The sequence below is a fragment of the Labeo rohita genome, chromosome 4, assembly GCF_022985175.1.
Source record: "Labeo rohita strain BAU-BD-2019 chromosome 4, IGBB_LRoh.1.0, whole genome shotgun sequence".
NCBI lineage: Eukaryota > Metazoa > Chordata > Actinopteri > Cypriniformes > Cyprinidae > Labeo > Labeo rohita.
In genome coordinates, this window is record NC_066872.1 from 3292417 (window position 1) to 3317130 (window position 24714).

Sequence of the window (24714 nt, forward strand, 5' to 3'; positions counted from 1 at the left end):
TCAAATTGATTTCTTCTTCTTGTCTGTTTTCTGCCCTAAAAGTATATTAGTATCAGTGACCATAAATCGTAGAGACCCCAAATTTGTCAGGAAGGTCATAAATGTTCAGAAAGTTTTTCTCTTGAATCCATAAATGTATATCTCTTTTCATTTCAGTCTATATCTATTGTTTTGAACTGTCTTGGGGGAAAGGTTGTTGGTCCAATCTTCATTAAATTTTAAGTAAATTTTAATAAAGCATTGTGATTAGCAAATTTAACATCTGGCACTTTTTTGTACAAAAAAAAAAAAAAGTTTTTTTCACAAATTGATTTTTATGTCCTGAATGCAACGCTTCAAATTAAAGAAACTTGATCTATATAGACTAGAATAGAATAGGATATCTTGATGCCAAACTGAAAGGACTGTATTAGGTAAGGTGTGAGATCTAGCTTTCCTCAAGGGGTGTCAGTCAAAACACAGGGTCTGATCAGCTTCATCCAAAAGGTTTAATTTCTCTTAACATGAGAGTGATTTGCAACCAAGGTGCACACAACACAGCTGCACACGGGCATTGTAGGTGATCAAATAGGTATTTGTTTGAGTGTGTGGGTGTGGTCTACAATAAAGAAAGAATAAGAGATCGATTAAATTACACGTTTCTAAAATATTATTCCAAAACATCCAAATGAAATGCTTAATTCTCTTATTGAACACTCAGGTTAGATAGTATCACAGAACCGAATTACAACAATGAAACTTATAGCAATACCACCACCTAGTGGTTAGAAATGGCAACATTCCCACTTGAAACCGCTTATGAGGCAATTTACATAATCTGCACGTAAGCATGAATATCGTGTACATAAGCTTCAAATTAACAGCGATTCAGTTACTAACATGGCAATAACATACAGAAGAATAAGAATCTGACATTTGTTTACGTTAAGTGTGTTATTATTCGTCAGAACTCGATTCATAATCATGACGGCAAGGCATATCCAAACTTGCTTGACAGTGCTCGATGCGCGATTAACAATGATAAATGCTTAAATCACTTGGTAACAGAAAAATACGATATGCACACTCATAATGAACTATTTAACTGACAATTATCACTAACTTGATAAACAGATAGCTTACTTTTGTTCATTGACGCACACTTCAACACGGACAGTCTTTGCATTCTCCTGCTGAGTCACTCTCGCACTTTCTGCGCATGACGGCAGGTCAAAGGTAGCGCATGCGCACAGAACCGGCCTTTCTAACACTGCCGCCCCCAAATTTGGGTTCGAATTTGCTCTGTTGAAAGGCCAGCATTATACAGTCTCAGCCGCTGGTAGGAATGCCATCCACCTCATCAGGAATCTCTGGCAGTACGACTAGGCGAGTTATGGGCCTTGTGTAGACTCTGTCCCTTATCTGTATCTCAGCTGTTCGTACACGATCATCAGCCCCAGGGAAGACATTCACTACCCTACCGATCTGCCAGAATGAGCGAGGCATTTGGGGGTCAACCAGCATGACGACGGTTCCGGGTTTGATGTCTGCTGATGGGTTATGCCACTTTCCTCTGGTTTGCAATCCTGGTAAATAGTGCCTTATGAAGGCAGTCCAGAATCTGTCTGCCAACACTTGTGAATGCCTCCATCTTCGTCTTCCAAGGAGTTCTGACACTGGATAGATAACTTGGGGCAAGGACCCATCAGGCCGCCCCATCAGAAGACAATTTGGGGTGATCGGATCTAAATCAGCGATATCAGCTGATACGTACCCAAGTGGTTTGGAGTTTAGGATGGCCTCGATTTCTATGAGGACAGTTTGAAGGACTTCTTCAGTCACTGTTTCTGATCCCAGGGTGGTGTAAAGTGCAGCCTTAACTGAACGAATCTCTCGTTCCCACACCCCTCCAAAGTGTGGTGCAAAAGGAGGATTAAAATGAAAGCTAATCTGTTGCTTAGCTAGCTGCTGCTGTAGATCCTGACTGAGCTGATGAAAGGCCTCTTTAAGTTCTGTCTCACCACCTCGGAAGTTGGTGCCTTGGTCCGAATATAACTCTGCGGGCTTTCCACGTCGACCTATGAATCGCCGCATTGCCATGAGAAAGGCATCACTGTCCATCGATGTCAGGACCTCAAGGTGCACAGCCCTAGTGGTCAGGCATTTGAATAAGAGGCCCCATCTCTTCTCTGTTCGACGTCCCACCTTGACCAAGAAGGGTCCAAAACAATCCATTCCAGTTGAATGGAATGCAGGTTTGAATAACCGAAGTCGAGGTGGAGGAAGATCTACCATTCTCTGTGAAGCTGGCTTTGACCTCCATTTACAGCATTCAAGGCATGTTCGCTGGTGTTTCTTTACAGCTTCTCTGCCCTTTAAAACCCATACCCTTCGGCGCAGCTCCGCAAACACTCGTTCCGGTCCTGGATGGCGAAGGCGAGTATCATAATCTTTGATGAGTAGACGGGTGTTGGGGTGATTGGGATCCAATACAATGGGATGTACTGCACCTGGATTGAGGCCTTCTATCCGTCTTAATCGTCCTCCAACTCGGATTAGATCACTGGCTTTGTCAAACTCTGGAGAGAGGCAAAGGAGTCGGCTGTTAGAATGAACAGGCTTACTACTCTTTAACAGCTGATAGTCTTCGGGAAAACTGTCCATTTGGGCCTTTCTCAGTGCCATCAGCTCGGCTTCTTGGTAAGTGCTGGCTGGAGGAGAACCATTCTGCTTTGCCGCCCCATGCAGCTCCCGTGCCACCGATTCAACCAAGTCTCCCCAGGTGCTAAATTGGCTAGTATCTGCAGTCTGTGGTGCCGGGTTCATCACGCCACAGAAGATACCTCGCCTTAACTCCTCATTATCATCAGATTCCAGGCTGTCCATGGCTGGGATCGATGGCCAATTACTACAAGGTTGGAGGAGGAATTCTGGTCCCTGGGTCCATCTATTCCTTTCAGTAAGGTCCTTCAGATTCTTGCCTCGGGTGATATCATCCGCAGGATTCCTAGCAGAGTCAATGTAGTGCCAAGCCTTAAGGTCTGTTAATTCTTGAATTTCCGCCACCCTGTTACCCACAAATACCTTGAAGCGGCAGGATTCAGAATGTAACCAGTGGAGGACAGTTGTTGAATCTGTCCAGAAAGTGACCTTTTGGACCTTCAGGGTAAGCTCATTTCCAACAAGTTTGGCCAACTGCGCTCCTACAAGAGCAGCACACAACTCAAGTCTAGGTATTGAGCACTGCTTACGTGGGGCAACACGGGACCGGGCCAGGAGAAAGGAAAGGTGTGCTTTCCCATTAGGATCCTCGGAGCGAAGGTAAGCGACTGCCCCATACGCTTTCTCTGAAGCATCAGTGAAGATGTGAATCTCATGAGTGACTGCAGGGTGGTCCATGCTGGATGGAGTGTAGCATCTAGGGAGTACTACACCAGGTAAGTACTGAAGCTCAGCTTCCCATGCTTTCCATGCTTGTTGAAGGTCTTCAGGAAGCTGTGGGTCATCCCAATTTCTGTTCTTTGCCCAGAGCTGCTGAACAATCACTTTTGCACGAGTGGTAAAGGGAAGAATGACACCAAGGGGATCATACTGACTTGCTAACACACGATATATGTTCCGCATCGTCAGAGCTTCATAATCAACAGGTCGGTGCTTGAATCCTAGGTTGTCTGACTCACATTGCCAGCTCAGTCCCAAGGTTGATTCACGTGGATCCATTTTATCATGTGAAAGCCACAGTTCTAACTTTGAGGATCTGGCTTCTGGTGGCAGGTGACTGACAACCTCTTGCACGTTGCTGGCCCATTGCCGGATGTCAAATCCTCCAGTAGCTAGCAGCTTACGAAGTTTGTCCAGTAGCTGTCGTGCCTCTTGAGCAGATGGTAAGCTCTGGAGACAGTTATCGACATAAAAGCATCTCTCCACAGAATGTCTCACATCTTCATCCGGTGTGCTGTGTGATGAGACGTGTCTCTGAAGGGCGAAGGATGCACAGCATGGACTGCACGTGGTGCCGAACGGCAGTACTCGCCATTCATAGACATCAGGTGGTTCGTCTCGTCTCATGCCGCGCCAGAGAAAGCGCAAGAGGGGCCTGTCCTCGGGTAACAACAGGACCTGGTGAAACATCCCACGGATGTCACCGCTGATGGCCACGCTATGTTCTCTAAAGCGAAGTAAGACACCCAGGAGAGAGGGGCTCAAAGTTGGACCAGGCAAAAGGGAATCATTCAAGTTCAAGCCTTTATATTGGAAGGAGCAGTTAAACACAACACGGTCTTTTCCATTATGGCTGACCAAATGGTGCGGGATGTACCAAGACTCCCCTGTTACGGTACCTCCATCTGTAGAGAGTTTAGAAGCTGCACCATTCAGTTCCAACTTCTCTATCTCGGTGTTGTATACGGCTGCTTTCTCTGGAGTTTGAGCCAGGCGTCGCTCCATATTCCTGAGGCTTGGCATCACTGCCTCCTTCGGAGCACTGAAAAAGGGGGAATCTTTTCTGCGCAGCAAGGGTGTCGCATAGCGTACTATTCCCTTTACCTCCACCAGAGTCGTCCTGGTCTCTAGAAGGTTAATGGCTTGCTGATCCTCCCTGGATCTTGTGACCTGCTTCTCACATCGAAAAGGTAGAACATCAAGCTGCCATAACTTTTCAACATCTCGTTTGAGTTCCAGCGCTGCAGGGGTAAGAGACAAGAAAAGGCACTGTTGTGGCTGCAACTGAGTCTCCAAGAGCCTGACCGGTCCTTGCAGGGTCCATCCAAGCTTTGTCTTGATGGCGGCTGGACCACCGGGTGGGCCAAGACGGACAGGTTCTATTGGTGTTATCAGGTGTGTGTTATCAGCCCCAATGAGCAGCAGAGGACATACTCTTTCAAAGGCCTGCAGGGGTAGATCTTTCAGGTGCGGGTATTTCTTGAGGATGCTCAAGGGGTACGAGTGGTTGGCCAAACCAAGGCGTTTGGCGGTGAATGCTGCACTGATCTTAAACATCTTCTTTGGCTGATCCGCTGGAGATATGTGAAAGGAAACCGATGCACCACTGACAGTCTGCACCTCTTGGCGAATTGTCCGCAAAGCTATACTTTCAGCTTGGCCTTGTATTCCGAGCTCCTGGGCGGCATCAGGGAGAAGTATAGTCCGCTCAGACCCGTCATCCATAACAGCATAGGTGTTGAGTGTCTTACCTCCGTATCGTAGCAAGACTCTGATGACTTTGAGGAGAACACGTCTGCATTCAGTGGGTCTATCCAAGTATAGAGTCTCTGCGGTTGAGCTGACAAGGCAGGAGTCTTCTTTGGAACTCCTTGTGTTGACCTCATGCAAGATTTGCAAATGCTTACCCCGGCAGATACTGCAAGGCTTCTTAAGTGTGCACTGAGCTGCCTGGTGTGTCCGCCCACACCGCCAACAACGATGATTAGTTCTGATCCAGTCTATCATTTGTTGCTTACTGAAGGATTTAAAGGTGGCACACTGACTGAGAAAATGGTCCTCTTTATCGCAGTATGGGCAAAAGGCTTTAGGTGGAACTTTGGTCTCCACTCTAGTTAACTTGGCTTGAGAGGGTTCAGCAGGTGCCTTTACAACAGTGTCGTCAGCTCCATGAAGGATGGTGGCTGAACGGGCAGCAGGGTTTGTTTCTCGTCTGCGCTCTGATTTCTGCTCCAATCTCTGGCCTTTGTAATTGACCTGTGCTTCACTGCTCTGGCACCAGGCCTCATACTGCAACCACTCTGAGAATTCACGAAGGTTGTACACTGACCCAGGACGGTGGTACATCTGTCTTCGGAATCCTGATCTCATGTCAACAGGTAACTTACTCAGTAGTCTCTCTACATGTGACCCGCATTGAAGCTCAGCTTCACCTTTATCTCCAAGAGTCTCTAACATACCAACAAGAGCCCTTATATGCAAAGCAAACTTGTCAAATGCCTCTGTGTCTCCCCGCCTGATGTCTGGGGAATCCATCACTTTGGCAATCTTCTTTAGTGCCAACTTGTGTGGCTGGCCGAACCTCTCATTCAAGGCAGCCATGGTATCTGAGTAAGGGGATGATGAATTGAGGTATGAGTCTGCCACCAGGCGAGCTTCCTCTAGTTTCAGATGATCCAACAGGATCTGGTATCTGAACAGTTCTGTAGCATCTGGTGGCAAAAGGTTCTCAAGGGCTATCTTCAACCTTGTAAACTGACTGGGGTCTTTGGTGCTAAAGTCTGGTATGGTTGGCATCGGACCACGGTATGTTGTTTCTTGTACTGCAGGATTCGCATTCGAGGAATAAGGAGCTCTATGAGCCGGCTTTGGCCCAATGGACTGCTTGGACTGAAAACGCACCCGTTCAGGATGTGTAAAAGTCTCTCTAGGATGCTCATGCAACGTTCTCGAATACTGACGAGAGACAGGAGTATCTGGGAGGTGACCAGCTAGTGGCTGAGCTCTTCTCTGATAAGGAGTGGAACTGGTTTCCTCAGGATCTCGCAAAGGATAGGGACTTCGGTTAGTCCACTCACCCCACTGGGCTGGATTCGTCTGTGGCCTAATAGGTGTGGCAGCCAGAATCTGATCTTTCATTAATTGGAGTTCACCCATCATCTTTCCTAAAATATCTAGCATGTTAGAGTCACTTTGAGGATCTACAGTACTTTTCTCTACTGGATTGGGCAAATCCTGATAGACAGTCCCCTGATTCAAACCGAGTGAGGAGCCTCTAGTCGTAATCAGAAGGGGTTGGGGTGTCCTCAGGGATGGTGCTGTTGAGCAGGCTGTCTGTTGTCGTTGACCATAGGTGAGCTGGAGCATTGACGGAGACGACGTAGACCCCTGATGGTAGGATGCAGTTTCATGATGCATGGGTGGCCTATACTGTGCAGTGTAAGATGTCTGTGATAAAGGAGTAGGCTGCTGTACTTCCCATGGCCGGTGATAGGGGGAAGGCTCAGGATGGTGAATAGGCTGCACTGCGGCATAACTGGGACAAGGTGGCTGCAGTTGAGGGTCCTCCACATTCTGAAAGGCATGTTCCTTCTCATTGGCAATAGGCCATTCATCCAAAATGTCCCATGGGCCCTGGCTTATAGGACTCGATACTCTTGAAGGCGGCGAAGGGATGTTCTCTGCAGCATCTCCGAACCCTTGTGTAAGCTGTGTTGTGTGAGGGAATACTGGCTGACTGACTTGTCTTTGACGTACAGTCGTGAGGTCAAAGTCTTTAAGGTATGCAGGAGGATGGACGTGACGTTTGGGTCTTACAACAGGTGCAGACGCTTCTTCTGGTTGCATGTTGCTACTGATCAATTCTTTGTCCATGAGGAATGCCAGCTCCGGCTCGAAGGACCATTGTTTTGGAGCCAAACTGAAAGGACTGTATTAGGTAAGGTGTGAGATCTAGCTTTCCTCAAGGGGTGTCAGTCAAAACACAGGGTCTGATCAGCTTCATCCAAAAGGTTTAATTTCTCTTAACATGAGAGTGATTTGCAACCAAGGTGCACACAACACAGCTGCACACGGGCATTGTAGGTGATCAAATAGGTATTTGTTTGAGTGTGTGGGTGTGGTCTACAATAAAGAAAGAATAAGAGATCGATTAAATTACACGTTTCTAAAATATTATTCCAAAACATCCAAATGAAATGCTTAATTCTCTTATTGAACACTCAGGTTAGATAGTATCACAGAACCGAATTACAACAATGAAACTTATAGCAATACCACCACCTAGTGGTTAGAAATGGCAACATTCCCACTTGAAACCGCTTATGAGGCAATTTACATAATCTGCACGTAAGCATGAATATCGTGTACATAAGCTTCAAATTAACAGCGATTCAGTTACTAACATGGCACTAACATACAGAAGAATAAGAATCTGACATTTGTTTACGTTAAGTGTGTTATTATTCGTCAGAACTCGATTCATAATCATGACGGCAAGGCATATCCAAACTTGCTTGACAGTGCTCGATGCGCGATTAACAATGATAAATGCTTAAATCACTTGGTAACAGAAAAATACGATATGCACACTCATAATGAACTATTTAACTGACAATTATCACTAACTTGATAAACAGATAGCTTACTTTTGTTCATTGACGCACACTTCAACACGGACAGTCTTTGCATTCTCCTGCTGAGTCACTCTCGCACTTTCTGCGCATGACGGCAGGTCAAAGGTAGCGCATGCGCACAGAACCGGCCTTTCTAACAACTCTGTTGAGTCGCTTCTGTTCAAGGCCTTTCAAGAACGATTCCACAAGTATTCCGTTTCATTTGTAATACTACAGTAGTGGTACCGAGACTGTCTGTCACGTGAAAGTAAAAGTCAAGTGAAATGAGTGAAACGCGTTGATCGTGGCATTTCATTTATAGTAGATTTGCTTTATTACATTGCATCAAATCCTTTTTGGAGCGCGGTCTGCAGTGTTGAGCATAATAACCAATCCCAAGAGGACCTGGCTGCAGACATACGGCGAGTGGAGCTCCACCAGAAATATGTCACCTCCACCCTCAAATCGGAAACACGTCACCTCCACTAAAATGAAAATGGCGTCGCGCATTTTAATTCAGGTAATTTTATTTTTTATTGTAGCCTATTAATTTAGCATTGCTACAATAGCGAGTTACAATGAGGTTATCATATCATAACAAAACTACTTGTGAAATGTCAGTGTTAGTTTTGTGGCATAGGCGCAATGCTGCCTTGCAGACAATGTGTGAACTGTGTGACTTAATATGCTCTCATAATTGTGTCTTGATACTTAACAGGTGTAGTTAATTGGAAAAGACACTCAGGAAGTCACATACAGGAATACAGAAAGCCCTACACCATCTCTAGGTGCAGTCGCCTGCAGTGTAGCCAGCTGTATAAAGACTTTGGGGCTGGTTATCAGGGTAATGGCCAACGGGGAGTGCTTTTGGGGTTTTACTCCTCAGATGACCACCCAGGCTACTGTAGCTGGGATTGCTACACCAATGATGGAGGATGGGAGGATTAAAGGCTGTGTGTGTGTGTGTGTGTGTGTGAGAGAGAGAGAAATAAGTTCATGTGTTTTGTAAAGGTGTTGTGTTATAGTTTAAAATAAAAAAATAAAATAAAAAAAACTGTTACATGGATGGAAAACATTGTGGAAAACATTATTTTACTGTGATGTGTACATGCTGTTATTTTGTTTAAAATACAAATTGTGATTAAGATGTTTAATAAATTAACTTCTCATTTAATGTCCAGTGATATTATAGCTCTACTGTTTACTTTCTAAAATATATAATTATATACATATAAAATTTGCCACGGTAAACGTTTTAACAATAAAATGTACAGAAAATGTAAATATTACGTACATGCATATTATGTAACTATAAATAATACAAAACGAAAGATTAACCAATAAGTTTTAAATATGCAATGTCTTAAAATTTTGCCCGGACTATGAAGGCAACCGCGTCATGCCCGGACCAATATGGCGTAATATGCGTCGGAAGTGGAGGTGACGTATTTCCGCTCTTGAATGGAGCTCCACTCGCATCTACAGTCTGCAGCCAGACCCTTCTCACCAATCCGGAAGTATTTAGTGAGTGCGCTCATCAACTGAATTCTGATGAATATGCATTAGCAAAATCTCCCACCAGTATAAACGATCCTAAATGAAATCCTAAATGTGTTATATTAGTATATGAACCTCAAGGATGGTAGATACTGGACTGCTGAGCATTCAGTGTCCCGGTGTAATTAGTAATTATTATTTATTTTGTTATAAAAATGTGTTAATATTGAGTTTTCTCTCAGACTTTAAACAAGGGAATCAGAGGTGTGTTGTTGGTGTTTGCTGTGCTTGAGTTTATCATCTCCATCTGTCTGTCAGCATTTACCTGTACAGCCAACACCTGCTGTTGTCCTTCTCAGGTGAGTAATGAGCCAAACCAAGAGTTCTCAAACTTCCCTTAAGTTCTTGTGTAAATGTAGAATTCTTGAGTTTTAAATAAAACTCAACTGTAAATAAAGTGAACCCAGCTAGAGCAGCAGCTAACGATTATTTTATTGTCTATCGATGAATCTTTTAATTGACCTATTTATTATTTTCTTAGCAGTTGAATTCATTCAGTTTATTCATTTAGTGATACTATCAATAAATAATACAGCAACTTCTGCTTTTAATCGTTTGATATTTTGTTTTCTCATAATTAATACTTCACAAAAATTAATAATGAAAGAAAGAAAGAACAATAAATAAATAAACATAATGAGAAAAGAGAAAAAGAAAAAAAATAGCAATAAATAAAAATGAAAGAAAACTAAATAACAGTAAAAAATAATAAGAGAAAAAGAAAAATAATAACAATGAATAACTAGATGAGTAAAGTTTGAGAACAAACTTTAAGTTGGCTTGAGAAAGCCTAGCCTGAAAGTTTGAAGCAGTTGTAAAAGTATGGAAGCAACTAGCATGATTTAACATGTTGTTAACATGTTTTAGCATAATTAGCTTATTGCTTGTAGTTTTATAGGCTGATTACAATGTTGTTCGCATGATTAACATGTTGTTAGCCTGATTAGCATGTTACTAGAATGTTGTTAGCATGATTAGCAAATTATCACGTTTCTAGCCTGATTAGCATGTTACTAGCATGTTGTTAGCATGATTAGCATGTTTCTAGTATGTTTCTAACATGATTAACATGCTGCACACAGTTACTAGCACATTGTTAGCATGATTGCCAAGGTAATAGCATGTTGTTAGCATGATTAGCATGTTACTTGCACGTTGGTAGCATGTTTCTATCATGATTAGCAAGTTACTAGCATGATTAGAATGTTGTTAACATGATTAGCATGTTGCTAGCATGCTTCTATCATGATTAGCAAAGTTGCTAGCGTGTTTCTAGCATGATTAGCATGTTCATAGCGTGTTTGTAACATGATAAGCATGTTGCTAGCATGTTTCTGACATGATTAGCAAAGTTGCTAGCATGTTTCTGGCATGATTAGCAAAGTTGCTAGCATGTTTCTAACATTATTAACCAGTTTCTAGCATGTTTCTAGCATCATTGGCATGTTAGCATGTTTCTAGCATGATTAACATGTTGCTAGCATGTTTCTAGCATGATTTGCAAAGTTGCTAGCATGTTTTTAACAGGATTAGCAAACCTGCTAGCATGTTTCTGTCATGATTAGCAAGTTGCTAGCTTGTTTCTAGCATGATTAGCATGTTGCTAGCATGTTTCTAGCATGATTAGCAAAGTTGTTAGCATGATTAGCAAGTTGCTAGCATGTTTCTAACATGATTAGCATGTTGCTAGCATGTTTCTAGCATGATTAGCAAGTTGCTAGCATGTTAACCCTTTCTTGTAGAACCCATTTCTTACACATCCCTAATACTAACATGAGTTTTTCCAAATATGCGTTTTTTTCCACAGGTTTTACCACCACAGTCCTCTGATTTCAGGCCCATTCATTTCCAGGATCTTAACAGCTCAGAGGTAAGAGAAACCAGTAAACCCAACATAAAAAAAAAAAAACAACAATTTTTTAACCATTTTACTTAGAGTCCATGTATGGGAACTGTGTAAAGCACTCAGTAATGACTGCAGTAATTGTTACATAATTATATAATATCATCAATAAATAAGCAATCAAGCAAGATCATATGATGTGTTTTTTTTTTCCTTCCCTCTTCCACAGATACCTGTGACCAGCAGCTCTTCCATTCATCACCAGCCTGCAGACACTCCTCCACAGTACAGCGAATCCAAATAAAAATGAAGTGGACAGTTTTCTCTTATGAAACAAAATATATGGGAATGCATTAAAAAATATAATTCAGTATATTAAATAATACATTTCCATATATGGAAAACCATACTGCAGGATATTCATGAGCCAAGTATGGCTAGATATTGATACATGTAAAAAACAGCATTTTTACATATTATAACTTTACTTTACTCTTGCTTGGGTTTACACATATCCAAACACATAATCATAAACTTTTCTCTCCTTTATTTTTGCAGTTACACATTTCATTTATGAATATATTTGCAATGTATAAAAGAAAACTGCACTGAAAACAGTATTAAAGTTTTGTATTTTTAGACTGTTGGATGTCTTGTTAAATTATGGCAACATGGTTGGTGGAAAATGAGATTTGACTTTTATAACTTGAGTACTTTATGTAATTTATCAATATCAATACATGTGTATCAATTCCCATATGTGTGTATGTGTGCTTGTGTTTGTATACAAATACACAAAGTACCATATTTTATCACGTGTACATGTGTATCTGTATATTAGAAAGAATATTATTGAATAAGTATGTTGCATTATGTAAGTAAAAAACATCAATTCCTTATGTATTATTCAATATATTGTAAGATATTAACACAATATATTATTTAGTTTATTTTCAATATTTTCAAACAATGTAATATATTGATTGTTAATATATAAGACAATATGTTTTCTTTGCGTAAGGTTTGTGATTTATCATCTTGCTGAACCAGCTAGCTAGAGACATGCTACAGAGATGGAAGCTGGGAAATGAATTACAATAGCAAGCAAAGGTATCAGGATTAATTAAATGGTTCATTTCATTTCCCAAGTCCCAGTTAGTTTAGTATATACAACAGTTCAAATCACTGAGCAGGAGCAAAATCTGCATCCAGGCCAGTTGACAATGTTCTGTACACAAACACACAGCCCCAGTTTTAATCGAATGGAGAACCTGAATAACCAAATTAATAATTTGTTAATCAAATTGTTGCTTGTTGTTGCTTAAATTTTAGTTGATTTTTTAAAATGTTTTTAAAACAATGTTAAACAATTTTAATAGAATTTTAAATAAATTTTAATGAATTAACACAGTAGATCATTAATCCTGTGTATAAATATTGGAATTGGAACTCATATTGGAATATACAGTTTCTTATTGACATTTCTGTACTTGACTATTTTTTTTCATAATGCTTTTAAAAATGGTGAATGTTATGGTGAATTTGTGTAGTCCGTGTGTTTACCACTGTATGTATCTCACTTGTCCATTGTTCGTAGCTCTATTCGTTATTTCGATCTGGTCACACGCAAAGTTGGAGAAAGGGACAGGTAAGAAAGTCGCGCAACAGATTATTAATTTTTTTCACTATTTTATTAAAGTACTAGTTTAAGATCTAAAAAGTTTTTGGTTTTCTGGTTAGTTAGTGTAGGGCAGATAGTGCACTGTGGATGCGAAGACTCTTTTTTGTTTCTGTTTTCTTTTGGGCAGTTAGGTAAGGGATGGGACTCGGAGATTGGTTTTGTTTTTGTTATTTCTTTTGATTTAGATGCCGCCCGCATCCCCTCTCCAACTCTCCCCAACTCCCCAGTGTTTTCTCAGTTGTCTTGTGTGCTTTCTTGTTTGTATAGTTTGTAAATATTTGTATATACGACCTTTCCATATTGCTTTTTTCTTATACTGTAAACATTTTCCACTTTCTGTAATAAACACTATTCGCAGTATCTGGCATTACTCTTCACCTGGTCTGTTATGTGTTTGCAGTTATGTCTTTCTCCCCGATTTTAATGGTACTTCCCTTTTCCCCTTAACTGACCACCTAGGATCGTAACAAAACTGACATCTTACAGACATCTGTCAGACGTTTGTACACAGCAGACACTTTCCAGATTGAGAGATCTTTAACAGACATCTTGCAGACGTATGTGTCCTATCTAAACTTATTTAAAACACATTAAAAATCTTACAGAGACCAAACTTTTGACTGGCAGTGTAGCATCAGTAAATGTTTTCACCTATTGTAATAATTGTGAGTCACTCAGTGGTCCTCAGTGTGAAAAGACAGATCTCAAAATCATACAGTCACTGTTGGAAATGTGTCACATATGCAGAAGATGCTGGAAAATCTGAAAGTTTTCAAGAGCTGGAGGATTTTTTACAAAAACAGCAGGCAGTTTAACTGTTCAGGACAAACAAGGGATTCATGAACAACTATCACAAAACATAAACACATTTGTGGATCATCCAGGAAACGACACATTATTAGTATTCAGTGGTATGTAAATGTTTAAGTAGGGCAGTTTTTATAAATTCATTTATTTTGTCCTGTGGAGTTTATGTAAACATTTGTTATGTGAAATCGTTTATTCAGGAGAGTGCTAAAAAAACATATTTGTGTTCAGCTATATTTGTGTTCAGCTACAGTCATGTGAAAAAGTTAGGACACCCTATTGAATTTCATGGTTTTCTGTATCTGGTCATAATAAAAAATTATCTGGTCCTTGGCAGGTCTTAAAATTTAGAAAATAAATCCTCAGGTAAACATCATCACATGTCATATCACACTGTGTCATTATTTATTTAACAATAATAAAGCCAATATGGAAAGGCCATGTGTGACAATGTTAGGACACCCTATGAGTCAGTTGCCTGTAGATCCACTTTTAGCAGCAATAATTTGACACATTCATTTTCTGTGTGACTTTATCAGTCTCTCACATCGTTCTGGAGCAATTTGGACCACTCTTCTTTCCAACGTTGGTTCAGTTTATTGAGGTTTGTGGCCATTTGCTTACGCACAGCTCTCACCACAGCATTTGAGTCAGGATGAGCTCTGGACTTGGACTGGACTATTGCAACACCTTGATTCTTTTCTTTTCAGCCATTCAACTGTAGATCTGATGGTGTGCTTGGGGTCATTGTCCTGTTGCATGACCCAATTTTGGCCCAACTTTAGATGTCGGACAGATGCCCTCACATTTGACTCTACAATACTTTGATATACAGAGGAGTTCATGGATAACTCAATGACTGTGAGGCGCTCAGGTCCTGTGGCTACAAAACAAGCCCAAAATTATCAGCCCTGCTCCAGCATGCTTGTCTTTTGGTATGAGGTGTTTGTGCTGATATGCTTTTTAGGTTTTCACCAAACTTGGTGCTGTGCATTATGGCCAAACATCTCCACTTTGGTCTCGTCTGTTCAAAGGATATTATTCTAGAAGACTTGTGTTTTGTTCAGATGCAACTTTGCAGACCTAAACTGTGCTGCAATGCTGCAATGAAGTTTTTTCTGCCAAGCCTTCCAAACATGATATTTTCGTCCCATATATTTCTAATGGTATTGTCATGAACTTTATCATTTAACATGTTAACTGAGGCCTGTAGAGTCTGAGGTGTAGTTCTTGGGATGTCTGCCATTTCTCTGAGCTTTACACGGTCTGATCTTGGGGTGTATCTTCTGGGACGTCCACTCCTGAAAGGAGAGGTGTCTGTTTTAAATGTCTCCTACTTGTGAATAAACTTCAGATTGTTTGGAAATGGCCGTATTACTCTTCTCAGATTGATGGCAGCAATCAATCTGAGAAGAGTAATTGCTTCTCTAAGATGATTGCTGATGTCTTACCTCCTTGGCAATGTGTTAACACACACCTGAAGGCTCCAGACCAGCAAACTGCCAAAGCTTATGCCTTTATAGAGGTGCTCAGACTTGCTGATGATCAGTTAATCAAAGGTATTTAATTATCAGTGCTTGACTGTTATTTACGCTCTTAATTCCAATGTTAACAGTAAGGGTGTCCTAACTTTCTCACACATGGCTTTTCTATTTTGGCTTTATTTTTGTTCAGTGAATAATGACACGGTGCAATTTGTCATGTGTTGTTGTTCATCTGAGGTTTTATTTTCAAAATAAGACCAGCCAAGCACTTTTTTTTTTTTTAAATGATGTCCTGATACAGAAAACCATGGAATTCAATAGGGTGTCCTAACTTCTTCACATGACTGTATATGTATACCTAAGCAATAACTCTTGAAATAGAAATTGAGTGTTTTAATAAAGCTATTACATGTAAAATTGTGGTGCAGTACATATTGCAGCATGTTGGAAAAATATAAGCACTAGTTTCTCAAACAATTTATAGAAATGTATTATATAATATATTGTATTATGTTTTCTAATGCATTCCCATGTATTTTGTTTCATAAGGGAACACTTTCCACTTATTCATATTTATTTGGATTCGCTGTATTGTGGAGGAGCATCTGCAAGCTGGTGATGAATGGAGGAGCTGCTGGCCACAGGAATCTGCAAGAAACACATGCACACACACATATATGGTATATTTTTTCTTTTTATTTTGACTACCATTTTACTCAAAGACCAATTAAACTGGGGATCAAGTGTCTCTTACCTCTGAGCTGTTAAGATCTTGGAAATGACTGGGCCAGAAATCAGAGGGCTGTGGAGGTAAAACCTGAGCAAACTGCACCTTTGGAAAAAAAAATGCACAGTGTTTTATGCCTGTGAGACACATCCAATAACACGGGCAAACAGTTTCAGTATTACATGTTTATAAACCTTATTTTAAATGGAGTAGAAAAAACCAAATGACAGAAATCCTTCTGAAATGTCCTGTTGTGGATTTCTTGATTTCACAACTGAAAACTACATGACATTTCTCAGCAGATGGTAATGTTGCTGTTCTTGAAGCAGTTAAACATGACGTTTTGCTAACAGCTGCTAAACACTATTAAGAAACATGCATACTATCCATCCTAAATAGTATTAACAAATTTACAGATAATGTACTCACCCCCTCCAGCTTCAAAGGGCCCTAAACTATCCCAGTCAAGGAAGAAGGGCTTATCTAGCGATCTGTCCTTTTTTTTAAAAAAAAAATAAATAAATAAAATGTATATAATTTTCTCCTTCAACTTTAAAATTCTCCTACATCACTGCACTGTACTTTTTAGAACATTTTTAGAAAATAACTGATCGTTTCTCTAGATAAGAACTTTGTTCTCTGGCTGGGATCATTCAGAGTCCTTTGAAGCTGCATTTAAAGAGAAAAATCCTGAAATGTTTTCCTCAATGAATGGGTCTGAGGGGAGGGGTTGTTTGGGGTGAGTACATTATCTGTACATTTTTGTTCGGCAGTGATCTACTCCTTTAATCCAACACACAGGTAGATCTCACATTGACAAGTCTGGACAATCAAACACAAAGAACTAAACTTAAGTAGTGGAGATAATGAGACAGATCTAAACATTAAGATTAAATCAAATCAGAGTCCAAACTGTAAAGAAGTGTGACAGAATTAGTGTCTCCCTAATTATAGTATTTTGAAATGAGTGTGCCAAAGGTGCCCGGATGGTTTACTATTACCAGTCAAAATTTAAAATGCAGATCTCTGCACACTCTAATGGCTAAAGCTGCCCAGAACACATTCTGTGTTGTGCGAAGATTTGTTTAGAACTACAAGCATGCATAGAAAGTGTTAAAAACTACAAACATAGCAGATATGTGAGACTGACAGAGTAGTTAATCATCCACAAATAACCTGATGAAAAAAATATTTTATGTTTTCGGTGTTATATACCATCTACAAGAACATTAATAATTATTTTATTATGAATTTGTGTTAATGGGTTAAGTCTATGCATGCAAAACAATGTGGCATGAGAGTTTTATGCAGTATGTTTTTAGGGCAACTCAGTTCACAGTAAACACTGTTTACCACAAACTATCTCTGCAAGCACTGCAAGTTTAATGTTTGGGGATGCAGTATGAGCTAAGCGCACTTTATTTACATTATTTACATTCACATCATTTCAAACACTGATTGTTAGAACATTTGAGATGAAAGAATATAAGAAATAAATATTTGTATTGTAACGTAGTGTCCCAGATAGCACAAGTATATCTGCAAGATGTCTGCAAAAAATCACTTGTTCAGTAAAGCATTTGAGGTTGTTTAAATATCTGACAGACGTCTGTAATGTCTCAGTTTTACATACCCTGATAGCACACGTTCAACTCTGAGACATTTAAATGTCGATGAGAGAGGCTTGTCAGCCCAATGCCATTTAGTTTCGCTTTACTTATTCATTTCAGCTCAACGTTTGTATTCTGTGTTCATTAGCCTAATTTGTGTTTTACTTTATAGTTTAATATAAAATAAATGCTATTGTTTTAGGTTTTTTAGAGTAAGATCAATTTCTCTTTCATGAGTTTACTTCCTGTTTTTGGCCGAGTTTCGTTTCTCTGTGTCGTAAACTCTACCCTGATAGTACATGTACATCTTGGAGACGTCTATCTGACGTCTGCATTTACATTTGTGAGATGTGTTTTTTTAGAGTATTTGCATACTGCAATACATCTATAGGACATTTCTATTTGATGTCAAATAGACATATATTAGATGTCTTCAAGACATGATTTAGAATGTATGTAAAACTGACATCTTACAGACGTCTGTCAGATGTTTGTACACAGCAGGTGCTTTCCAGATCAAGTGATCTTTAACAGACATATTGCAGACGTACATGTGCTATCTGGGTACATTCTAAATTATAAACATCTTAAAGACATCTAATAGACGTCTATTTGACATCTGATAGAAAAACGTCCAATAAACGTATTGTAGATGAGCAAACACTCTAAAAAAAAAATATGTCTTGCAGATGTAAATCCAGACATCAAATAGACATCTCTGTGGTGTACGTGTGCTATCAGGGACATGCGCTATATGGCACATACATCTCGGAGATGTCTATTTGACATCTGCATTTATATCTGCAAGACGTATTGTTTTAGCTTGTTTGCTTACATGCAGTACGTCAATAGGATGTTTCCTATCAGATGTCAAATAGACATCTATTAGATGTCTTATGAGATGTTGCTTATAAAATGTTTATGATTTAGAATGCATGTAAAACTGTCAGACGTTTGTACACAGCAAATGCTTTCCAGATGAAGAGATCTTTAACAGACATCTTGCAGACGAATGTGTGCTATCTGGGAACTGTTTCCATTTTTTATCCGTATCTGGCAGGCTCCGTTGACACACACACACACACACACACACACACACACACACACACATGTTGGGTTTACATGTTTTATGGGGACATTCCATAGGCGTAATGGTTTTTATACTGTACAAACCGTATTTTCTATCACCCTACACCTAAACCTAGCCCTCACAGGAGACTGTGCACACTTTTACTTTCTCAAAAAAACTCATTCTGCATGATTTATAAGCCTGTTTCCTCATGGGGACCTCACAAATGTCCCCACAAGGTCAAAATTTACTGGTATTACTATCCTTGTGGGGACATTTGGTCCCCATAACGTGATGAATACCAGGTGCACACACACACACACAAATAAGTTTGTGAAGTTCTGATTAATTTTTGGCTCATTTCTCACCTGAGAAGGATAACAGCAGACATTGGTTTTACAGGCAAATGCTGACAGACAGATGGAGATGATAAACTCAAGTATGGCGAATACCAACAATACACCTCTGATTCCCCTGAAAAGAGTCTGAGAGAAAAATCAACATTAACACAAATAGTTAAAGTCAATGATCATTACTACTCGCACCGGTACATTGAATGCTAGGCAGTCCAGAATCTACTATCTGTGAAGTTCATATAGTAATTTTACATTTTTATGGCCAGATTTACTAAACAAGACAAATTAGCATGACAGCACGATCACATAAAAGCCCCAATCGGAGTGGAAATTTCATTGAAGAACACAAACGCAATGTTACATTTCCATAATGACCAACACAATCTGCAGCGCAAACTAGCATCTGGATTAAGATGTACTTTTTTGGTCATTACAGAAATAGCAGTAAATTGTCTGTTGCAAATCACATTGCTTGATTCACTTAAATAATTTTGTGCCTGAAATGGAAAGTCTTGATGACATACCTCATACCCTCTCTGTGAATAGTAATTTGGCCCCATAACCAAGTCCAGTGAAATTATAATAATGGCAATGCCTGCAGTTATTATACTGAAAATGTTCATTCCAAGTGAAGCATTCACCTACAAGCAGAAAAAAAATGAATTAATTAGCAAGAACTTTAAAACATTGTGTTAACATGTTAATGTATATAGAAAAGTAGATGGAGTGTGATAAAAATATACTTTTGGCACAATGTGATGTTATTATTAGTTGCTGAAATTTAATTGGGTGGAGGAACCTACGTTTTTTTTTTTTTTTATGTATCCCAGTCATATTATGTTACAACATCCACCAAAGAAGATTCATAATAATTCTGAACTTTACTGAACTTTACTGATCCCTACAGTGTTGAGGCGTTGCAGTGCCTCCTATAGGTCCAACTTTGATGCAATTTGGTGTGACTTCTCCAACAAGTTACTCAAACATGCAAATTACATTATTATATATATACTTTTATGGCAGAAAAGAGACAAGAAGAAGAAGAAATCAATTTAAACCAGTACAGAAAATCAATATAAACACAACAAAACACTATTTCTGTAATTCTAGCACGGTGCTTGGACCCCTAAAAGTAAAGTGTTGTGTACATACCAGACACAAACTGGAGGGTGAATTAATTTTATTTTCTGCAGCAATGCAGAGTGTGCCTGCGGTAATGTACTGAGAAGAGAGAGAAAGACAAAAATTGAAGCTTGCGTTGGAATATGTAGCTTGTATTATGAAAGACAGAACAATTAATTGTATAATAGTTTCTTACGATGAGAGATCCCCAGTAAGGAAGACCACTAAAGACAAAGATAGATGGATAATATAGATTGACTGTAGACACAATGCCAATCAGGAAAGTCAGCACACCGATCATTATCTGGACCGTCTGTGACAGAAAATGCAAGTCTTTAATATAGTGGAACACTATAAAATATACAATATAGATTTATGGCAGCTGTATTTCTCAGACATATTCTTCAAGCGTGTTTGTGGATGTGCAAGATCGGATTACTTCTCTTCTCTGTGACTGATACACTGTAAAGTTTATTGTTTAAATAATAAACCTGATCTTATTCTGGTGTCTTTCCTGTCACCAAGACAATAAGACATATTCTTCAATAAAATTTGTGTATGCTTTTTTAATGTGTATAGTTTAGAATTTATTCATGTATTTATTTGTTTACCTAACAGTGACATGCACAAATATAACAAAACAATTATTTGACATTTCTCACCCCAAGGGCTTTCGGTTGGCCTTTCAGAAATGCCTGAAGTCCACGAAGAGGTGAAACTCCTGCCACCTGTTGTACATAAACAGGCACAGGAGCATTTGTCTCCGTTGTAACAGGAGTTGTTTGTGTTGCTGGTTGAAATTGGATGATGAGTGTTGAAGAGTTCATGGGTATGACAGTGCTGGACATCCTGGTTTCTAAATCTCAAACTGACCTGTACAAAATCATAGTAAATCAAAACATGCAAACGATATGATTATGAAACAGCCCATGTTTAAATGGATCTACAGTACATCATTTGAGGCAGGGGTGCCCAAACTTGTTGTTAAAGGGGTCATCGGATGCCCATTTTCCACAAGCTGATATGGTTCTTTAGGGTCTTAATGAAAAGTCTCTAATATACTTTGATTAAAAATTCTCAATGGTTTTGTAAAACAACACCCTTTTTACCTTGTCAAAATCAGCTCTGCAAAAATCATGTCATTCTGGTCAAGGCTGCTTTAAATGGAAATGAGCTCTGCTCGCCCCGCCCCTCTCTTCTCTCTGTGGAGTGATGATCTTATTTACTTTAGCTGCATTTAGCTGCGTTTAGCCCCTAAACTTCCTAACTACCATGTTGTAAGGAAAGGCAATCGCAAAGATTCATAAAAAAAGCTTATACACGCTTCTGCTGTAAGTGAAGCTGGATCATGAATGATTCCCGCGAACATAGACGGATATATGTAGATCGGGAGGCACATTCCCTTCACTAACAAATGTAATCTACTGCATCTTCAGCGGCTCAGATGTCAGGAGTAAATGACGACCACTATGTTCATTATTACATCCAGCAACACAACACCACAATCGTTCAATAAGAGATATTCTTGTTTAACTTACATCCCTGCTTCGGCATCGAAACAAGGAAAGTTACTGGACTGTGACAGCTGGTCTGAGGTAAGACGCTCATGTCAATCAACTATTGTGGGTGCAGCCTCTTTTAGTATGATGGCCCAATGACAGGCATCTGAGAATGACTCGATTTGAAAAAGGGGATATTATTTTTACAGAATAATTAAAAACAATACCGATAGATAAGACAGAACTTGTAAGCTTTGGTTTACAGCGTTGAGAAATGGGATCTTATCCAGTGGCGCAACTCTCTTTTAAGAAGTGAATGGGACAGGACAGGACGTTTGTGTGTGTGTGGGGTGTGGGGGGGGGCGTTTGTGTGTGGGCGTGTGCGAGTTCGGGGATTTCTAATCTTACATGTACTTTAAAAAATGTATTAAGAGGGGAGGGGGTGGCGGGGGGTAACTGGAATGAATAAATCTCCTCAATGTTATTAAGCGTTAATTTGAAGCGCTCGTGTGTGAAGACCCTGGCAAAAGTGGTGGTAAATCTTATCACAGGACACACTCAAACTTTAGTTTCGATTTCCATGCATAAACACTAGTGATGTGTCGTTCGCGAACGAGCCGGCTCTAAGAGCCGATTCTTTGTAGCGAACGAGAAGAGCCCGACTCCCGTCGGGGAGAGCCGAATCTTCTGCCGTAAGTAGGGGCGGGGCTTCATTTGGGAACACCATGCGGCTAATCACATGGGAGGACCCACTAGGATCAGTCGTACCATTATGTGAAAGTAGGAAAGAGGGCGCATGCCAGGTGAGGTACACAGGTACAGGCCAGGTACACAGAGCGACAGAGAGAGGCGGGGGAGACGCCATTAAATGCGAGTCCAAATGCGCCTGGTTAAGGTAATGGTAGGAAGACTCTGCATTGTTGCAACATCGGTGCCCTCAGAGAGTCTTCTCAAAAACAGGATAAATAATTACAGAGAGGAGAAATCGCATCAGCCCATCCAAGCTGAGGCATCTCATATTTCTCAATGCCAACCTGCACTAAAGACAAAAGTATTTTGTTATATACACTACCGTTTAAAAGTTTGGGGTCAGTAAGACTTGTAATAGTCTTTAAAGAAGTCTCTTATGCTCATCAAGGCTGCATTTATTTGATTAAAAATATAGAAAAAAACAGTAATATTGCAAAATGTTTTTACAATATAAAATAATGTTTTTTATTTTAATATACTTTAAAATAGAATTTATTCCTGTGATGAAAAGTTGATTTTTTTAATCAGCTGTTACGCCAGTCTTAAGTGTCACATGATCCTTCAGAAATCATTCTAATATGCGGATTTATTATTAGCATGATCAATGTTGGATAATATCAACAGTTGTGCTGCCAAATATTTTTTGGAACCTGTGATTTGTTTTTTTTTTCCAGGATTCTTTCATGAATAACAAGTTTAAAAAGTACAGTGTTTATTCAAATATAAATATTTTATAACAATGTAAATTATTTATTATTAACTTTTAGTAAACATTTAATTATTAACTTAATACATCCTTGGTGAATAAATGTATTAATTTCTTAAAAAAAAAAAAAAAAAAAAAACAATAAAAATGTACTGACCCCAAACGTTTGAACGGTAGTGTATGTTTATTATATATGTTAAGACTTTTCCCTTTATTTAGGTTTTGATTTGTTTGCTGTGGTTATGTTAAATTGTTCAATTAAAGTTTTATCAAAATGTTAAATAATAGTAACTGTTTTTTTTTTTGTTTTTTTTTTAAAAAAATAATCGATTCAAAAGTTGCTTACCAATACACAAAACATTTACAATTGATAAATTGGGTTAAAATAGAAGGCTCTGAGTGATACTAAATAAAGAGCCATTTGGGAGCCGTAAGAGCCGGCTCTTTTAAGGGAGCCGAGCCAAAAGAGCCGAATCTTTGAAAAGAGCCGAACTTCCCATCACTAATAAACACTTAAACGACAAGCACCATCCCATCCTGGCACTAAACGACTGTGATTGGTCTATCCTAACGCTAAACGACTGTGATTGGTTTATCGTGACGCTTAACGACTGTGATTGGTTTATCGTGACGCTAAACGGCTGTGATTGGCTCATATCGGGTTGAGCACACCGCTCGTCCTTCTGAAGTTGCCTTATATTTTGTGGAGTTGGTCACTACTGCGAATAATTATATTGTAGCATTACGAGAAAAAGTCCATGCCAGCTCTTGTACATGACCCGCAATTAAGAAGTATGGGAAGACGAGAAAAGATATACATTGATTAAAACGGAGATGACAGTGCGTGTGGGGGGAAAAAAAGTTTGGAGGTAAAGTTTGGAACTCAAAGACTTTCTCTGATTTTATTTTTTGGATTCTTTGGATTGAGTTGATTTTGAATTGAAGGACTGAACTAAACAAGTAGCAATACTGTTACTTATTTCCATTTAATGTATTTTTTTCTCTTCTTTTTTATTTCCCCCAAAAGTGTTCAAATACTGGGAAACTGAATATTATAATTTTGTTTGTGAATTTTCCTAAATAGCATTTTTTGATTTGAAAAAGCTATTTTCAAAAAACCTTATCTGTTTAAGCTATTTTATAACACACTCACAATATATATATATATATATATATATATATATATATTGTGAGTGTGTTATTTAACTCCAATGCTTTTATGTTATTGTGTGATGGACACGTCAGTGGCTTTGTACATTGTCCTCTACTGTATCTTGAGTTTATCTGGGAACCGAAGACCAAACAAAAACTAAACTATGGAACAATTTGACTTGACAATTTGCATTTGACTTGACCTTGGGTCAGGGGCGCAGATGAGATCACCTGCGAAGGTGTGCGCAGCCTCGCGGGAAAAATGACGCGAATATTGGGGAAACGTTTGCGGACGGAGGAATTTTGGTTTTCAAGCTA

The 24714-nt window shown here is 39.3% G+C and overlaps 4 protein-coding genes across 6 annotated transcripts in view; 2 read left to right on the forward strand and 2 right to left on the reverse strand.

The window, feature by feature from the left end:
- LOC127164380 (membrane-spanning 4-domains subfamily A member 8) overlaps nt 1-24714 on the forward strand; it is a 416186-nt gene that overhangs the window by 331392 nt on the left and 60080 nt on the right. The gene's annotated exons all lie outside the window — the stretch shown is intronic.
- LOC127164384 (membrane-spanning 4-domains subfamily A member 15) overlaps nt 1-24714 on the forward strand; it is a 226970-nt gene that overhangs the window by 180406 nt on the left and 21850 nt on the right. The gene's annotated exons all lie outside the window — the stretch shown is intronic.
- Nucleotides 1-24714, reverse strand: part of LOC127164381 (membrane-spanning 4-domains subfamily A member 4A) — a 192838-nt gene that overhangs the window by 133739 nt on the left and 34385 nt on the right. Inside the window, exon 1 of one of the 2 annotated variants that reach the window (XM_051108309.1) lies at nt 22016-22133. The exons of the other annotated variant lie outside the window; for it this stretch is intronic. The gene's annotated coding sequence lies outside the window, so the exon portion shown is untranslated. Of the gene's footprint in view, nt 1-22015; nt 22134-24714 lie in introns of those variants that run through there. 2 annotated transcript variants of the gene reach the window in all.
- Nucleotides 13486-24714, reverse strand: part of LOC127164383 (membrane-spanning 4-domains subfamily A member 8) — a 45599-nt gene continuing 34370 nt past the window's right edge. The window contains exons 2-8 of the mRNA XM_051108312.1: nt 20952-21162; nt 20486-20602; nt 20320-20388; nt 19692-19808; nt 19180-19296; nt 16160-16237; nt 13486-16053 (exon numbers count right to left, since the gene is read on the reverse strand). Coding sequence (XP_050964269.1) covers nt 15979-16053; nt 16160-16237; nt 19180-19296; nt 19692-19808; nt 20320-20388; nt 20486-20602; nt 20952-21137 — 759 coding nt within the window. The 5' untranslated portion in view covers nt 21138-21162 and the 3' untranslated portion in view covers nt 13486-15978. The remainder of the gene's footprint in view (nt 16054-16159; nt 16238-19179; nt 19297-19691; nt 19809-20319; nt 20389-20485; nt 20603-20951; nt 21163-24714) is intronic.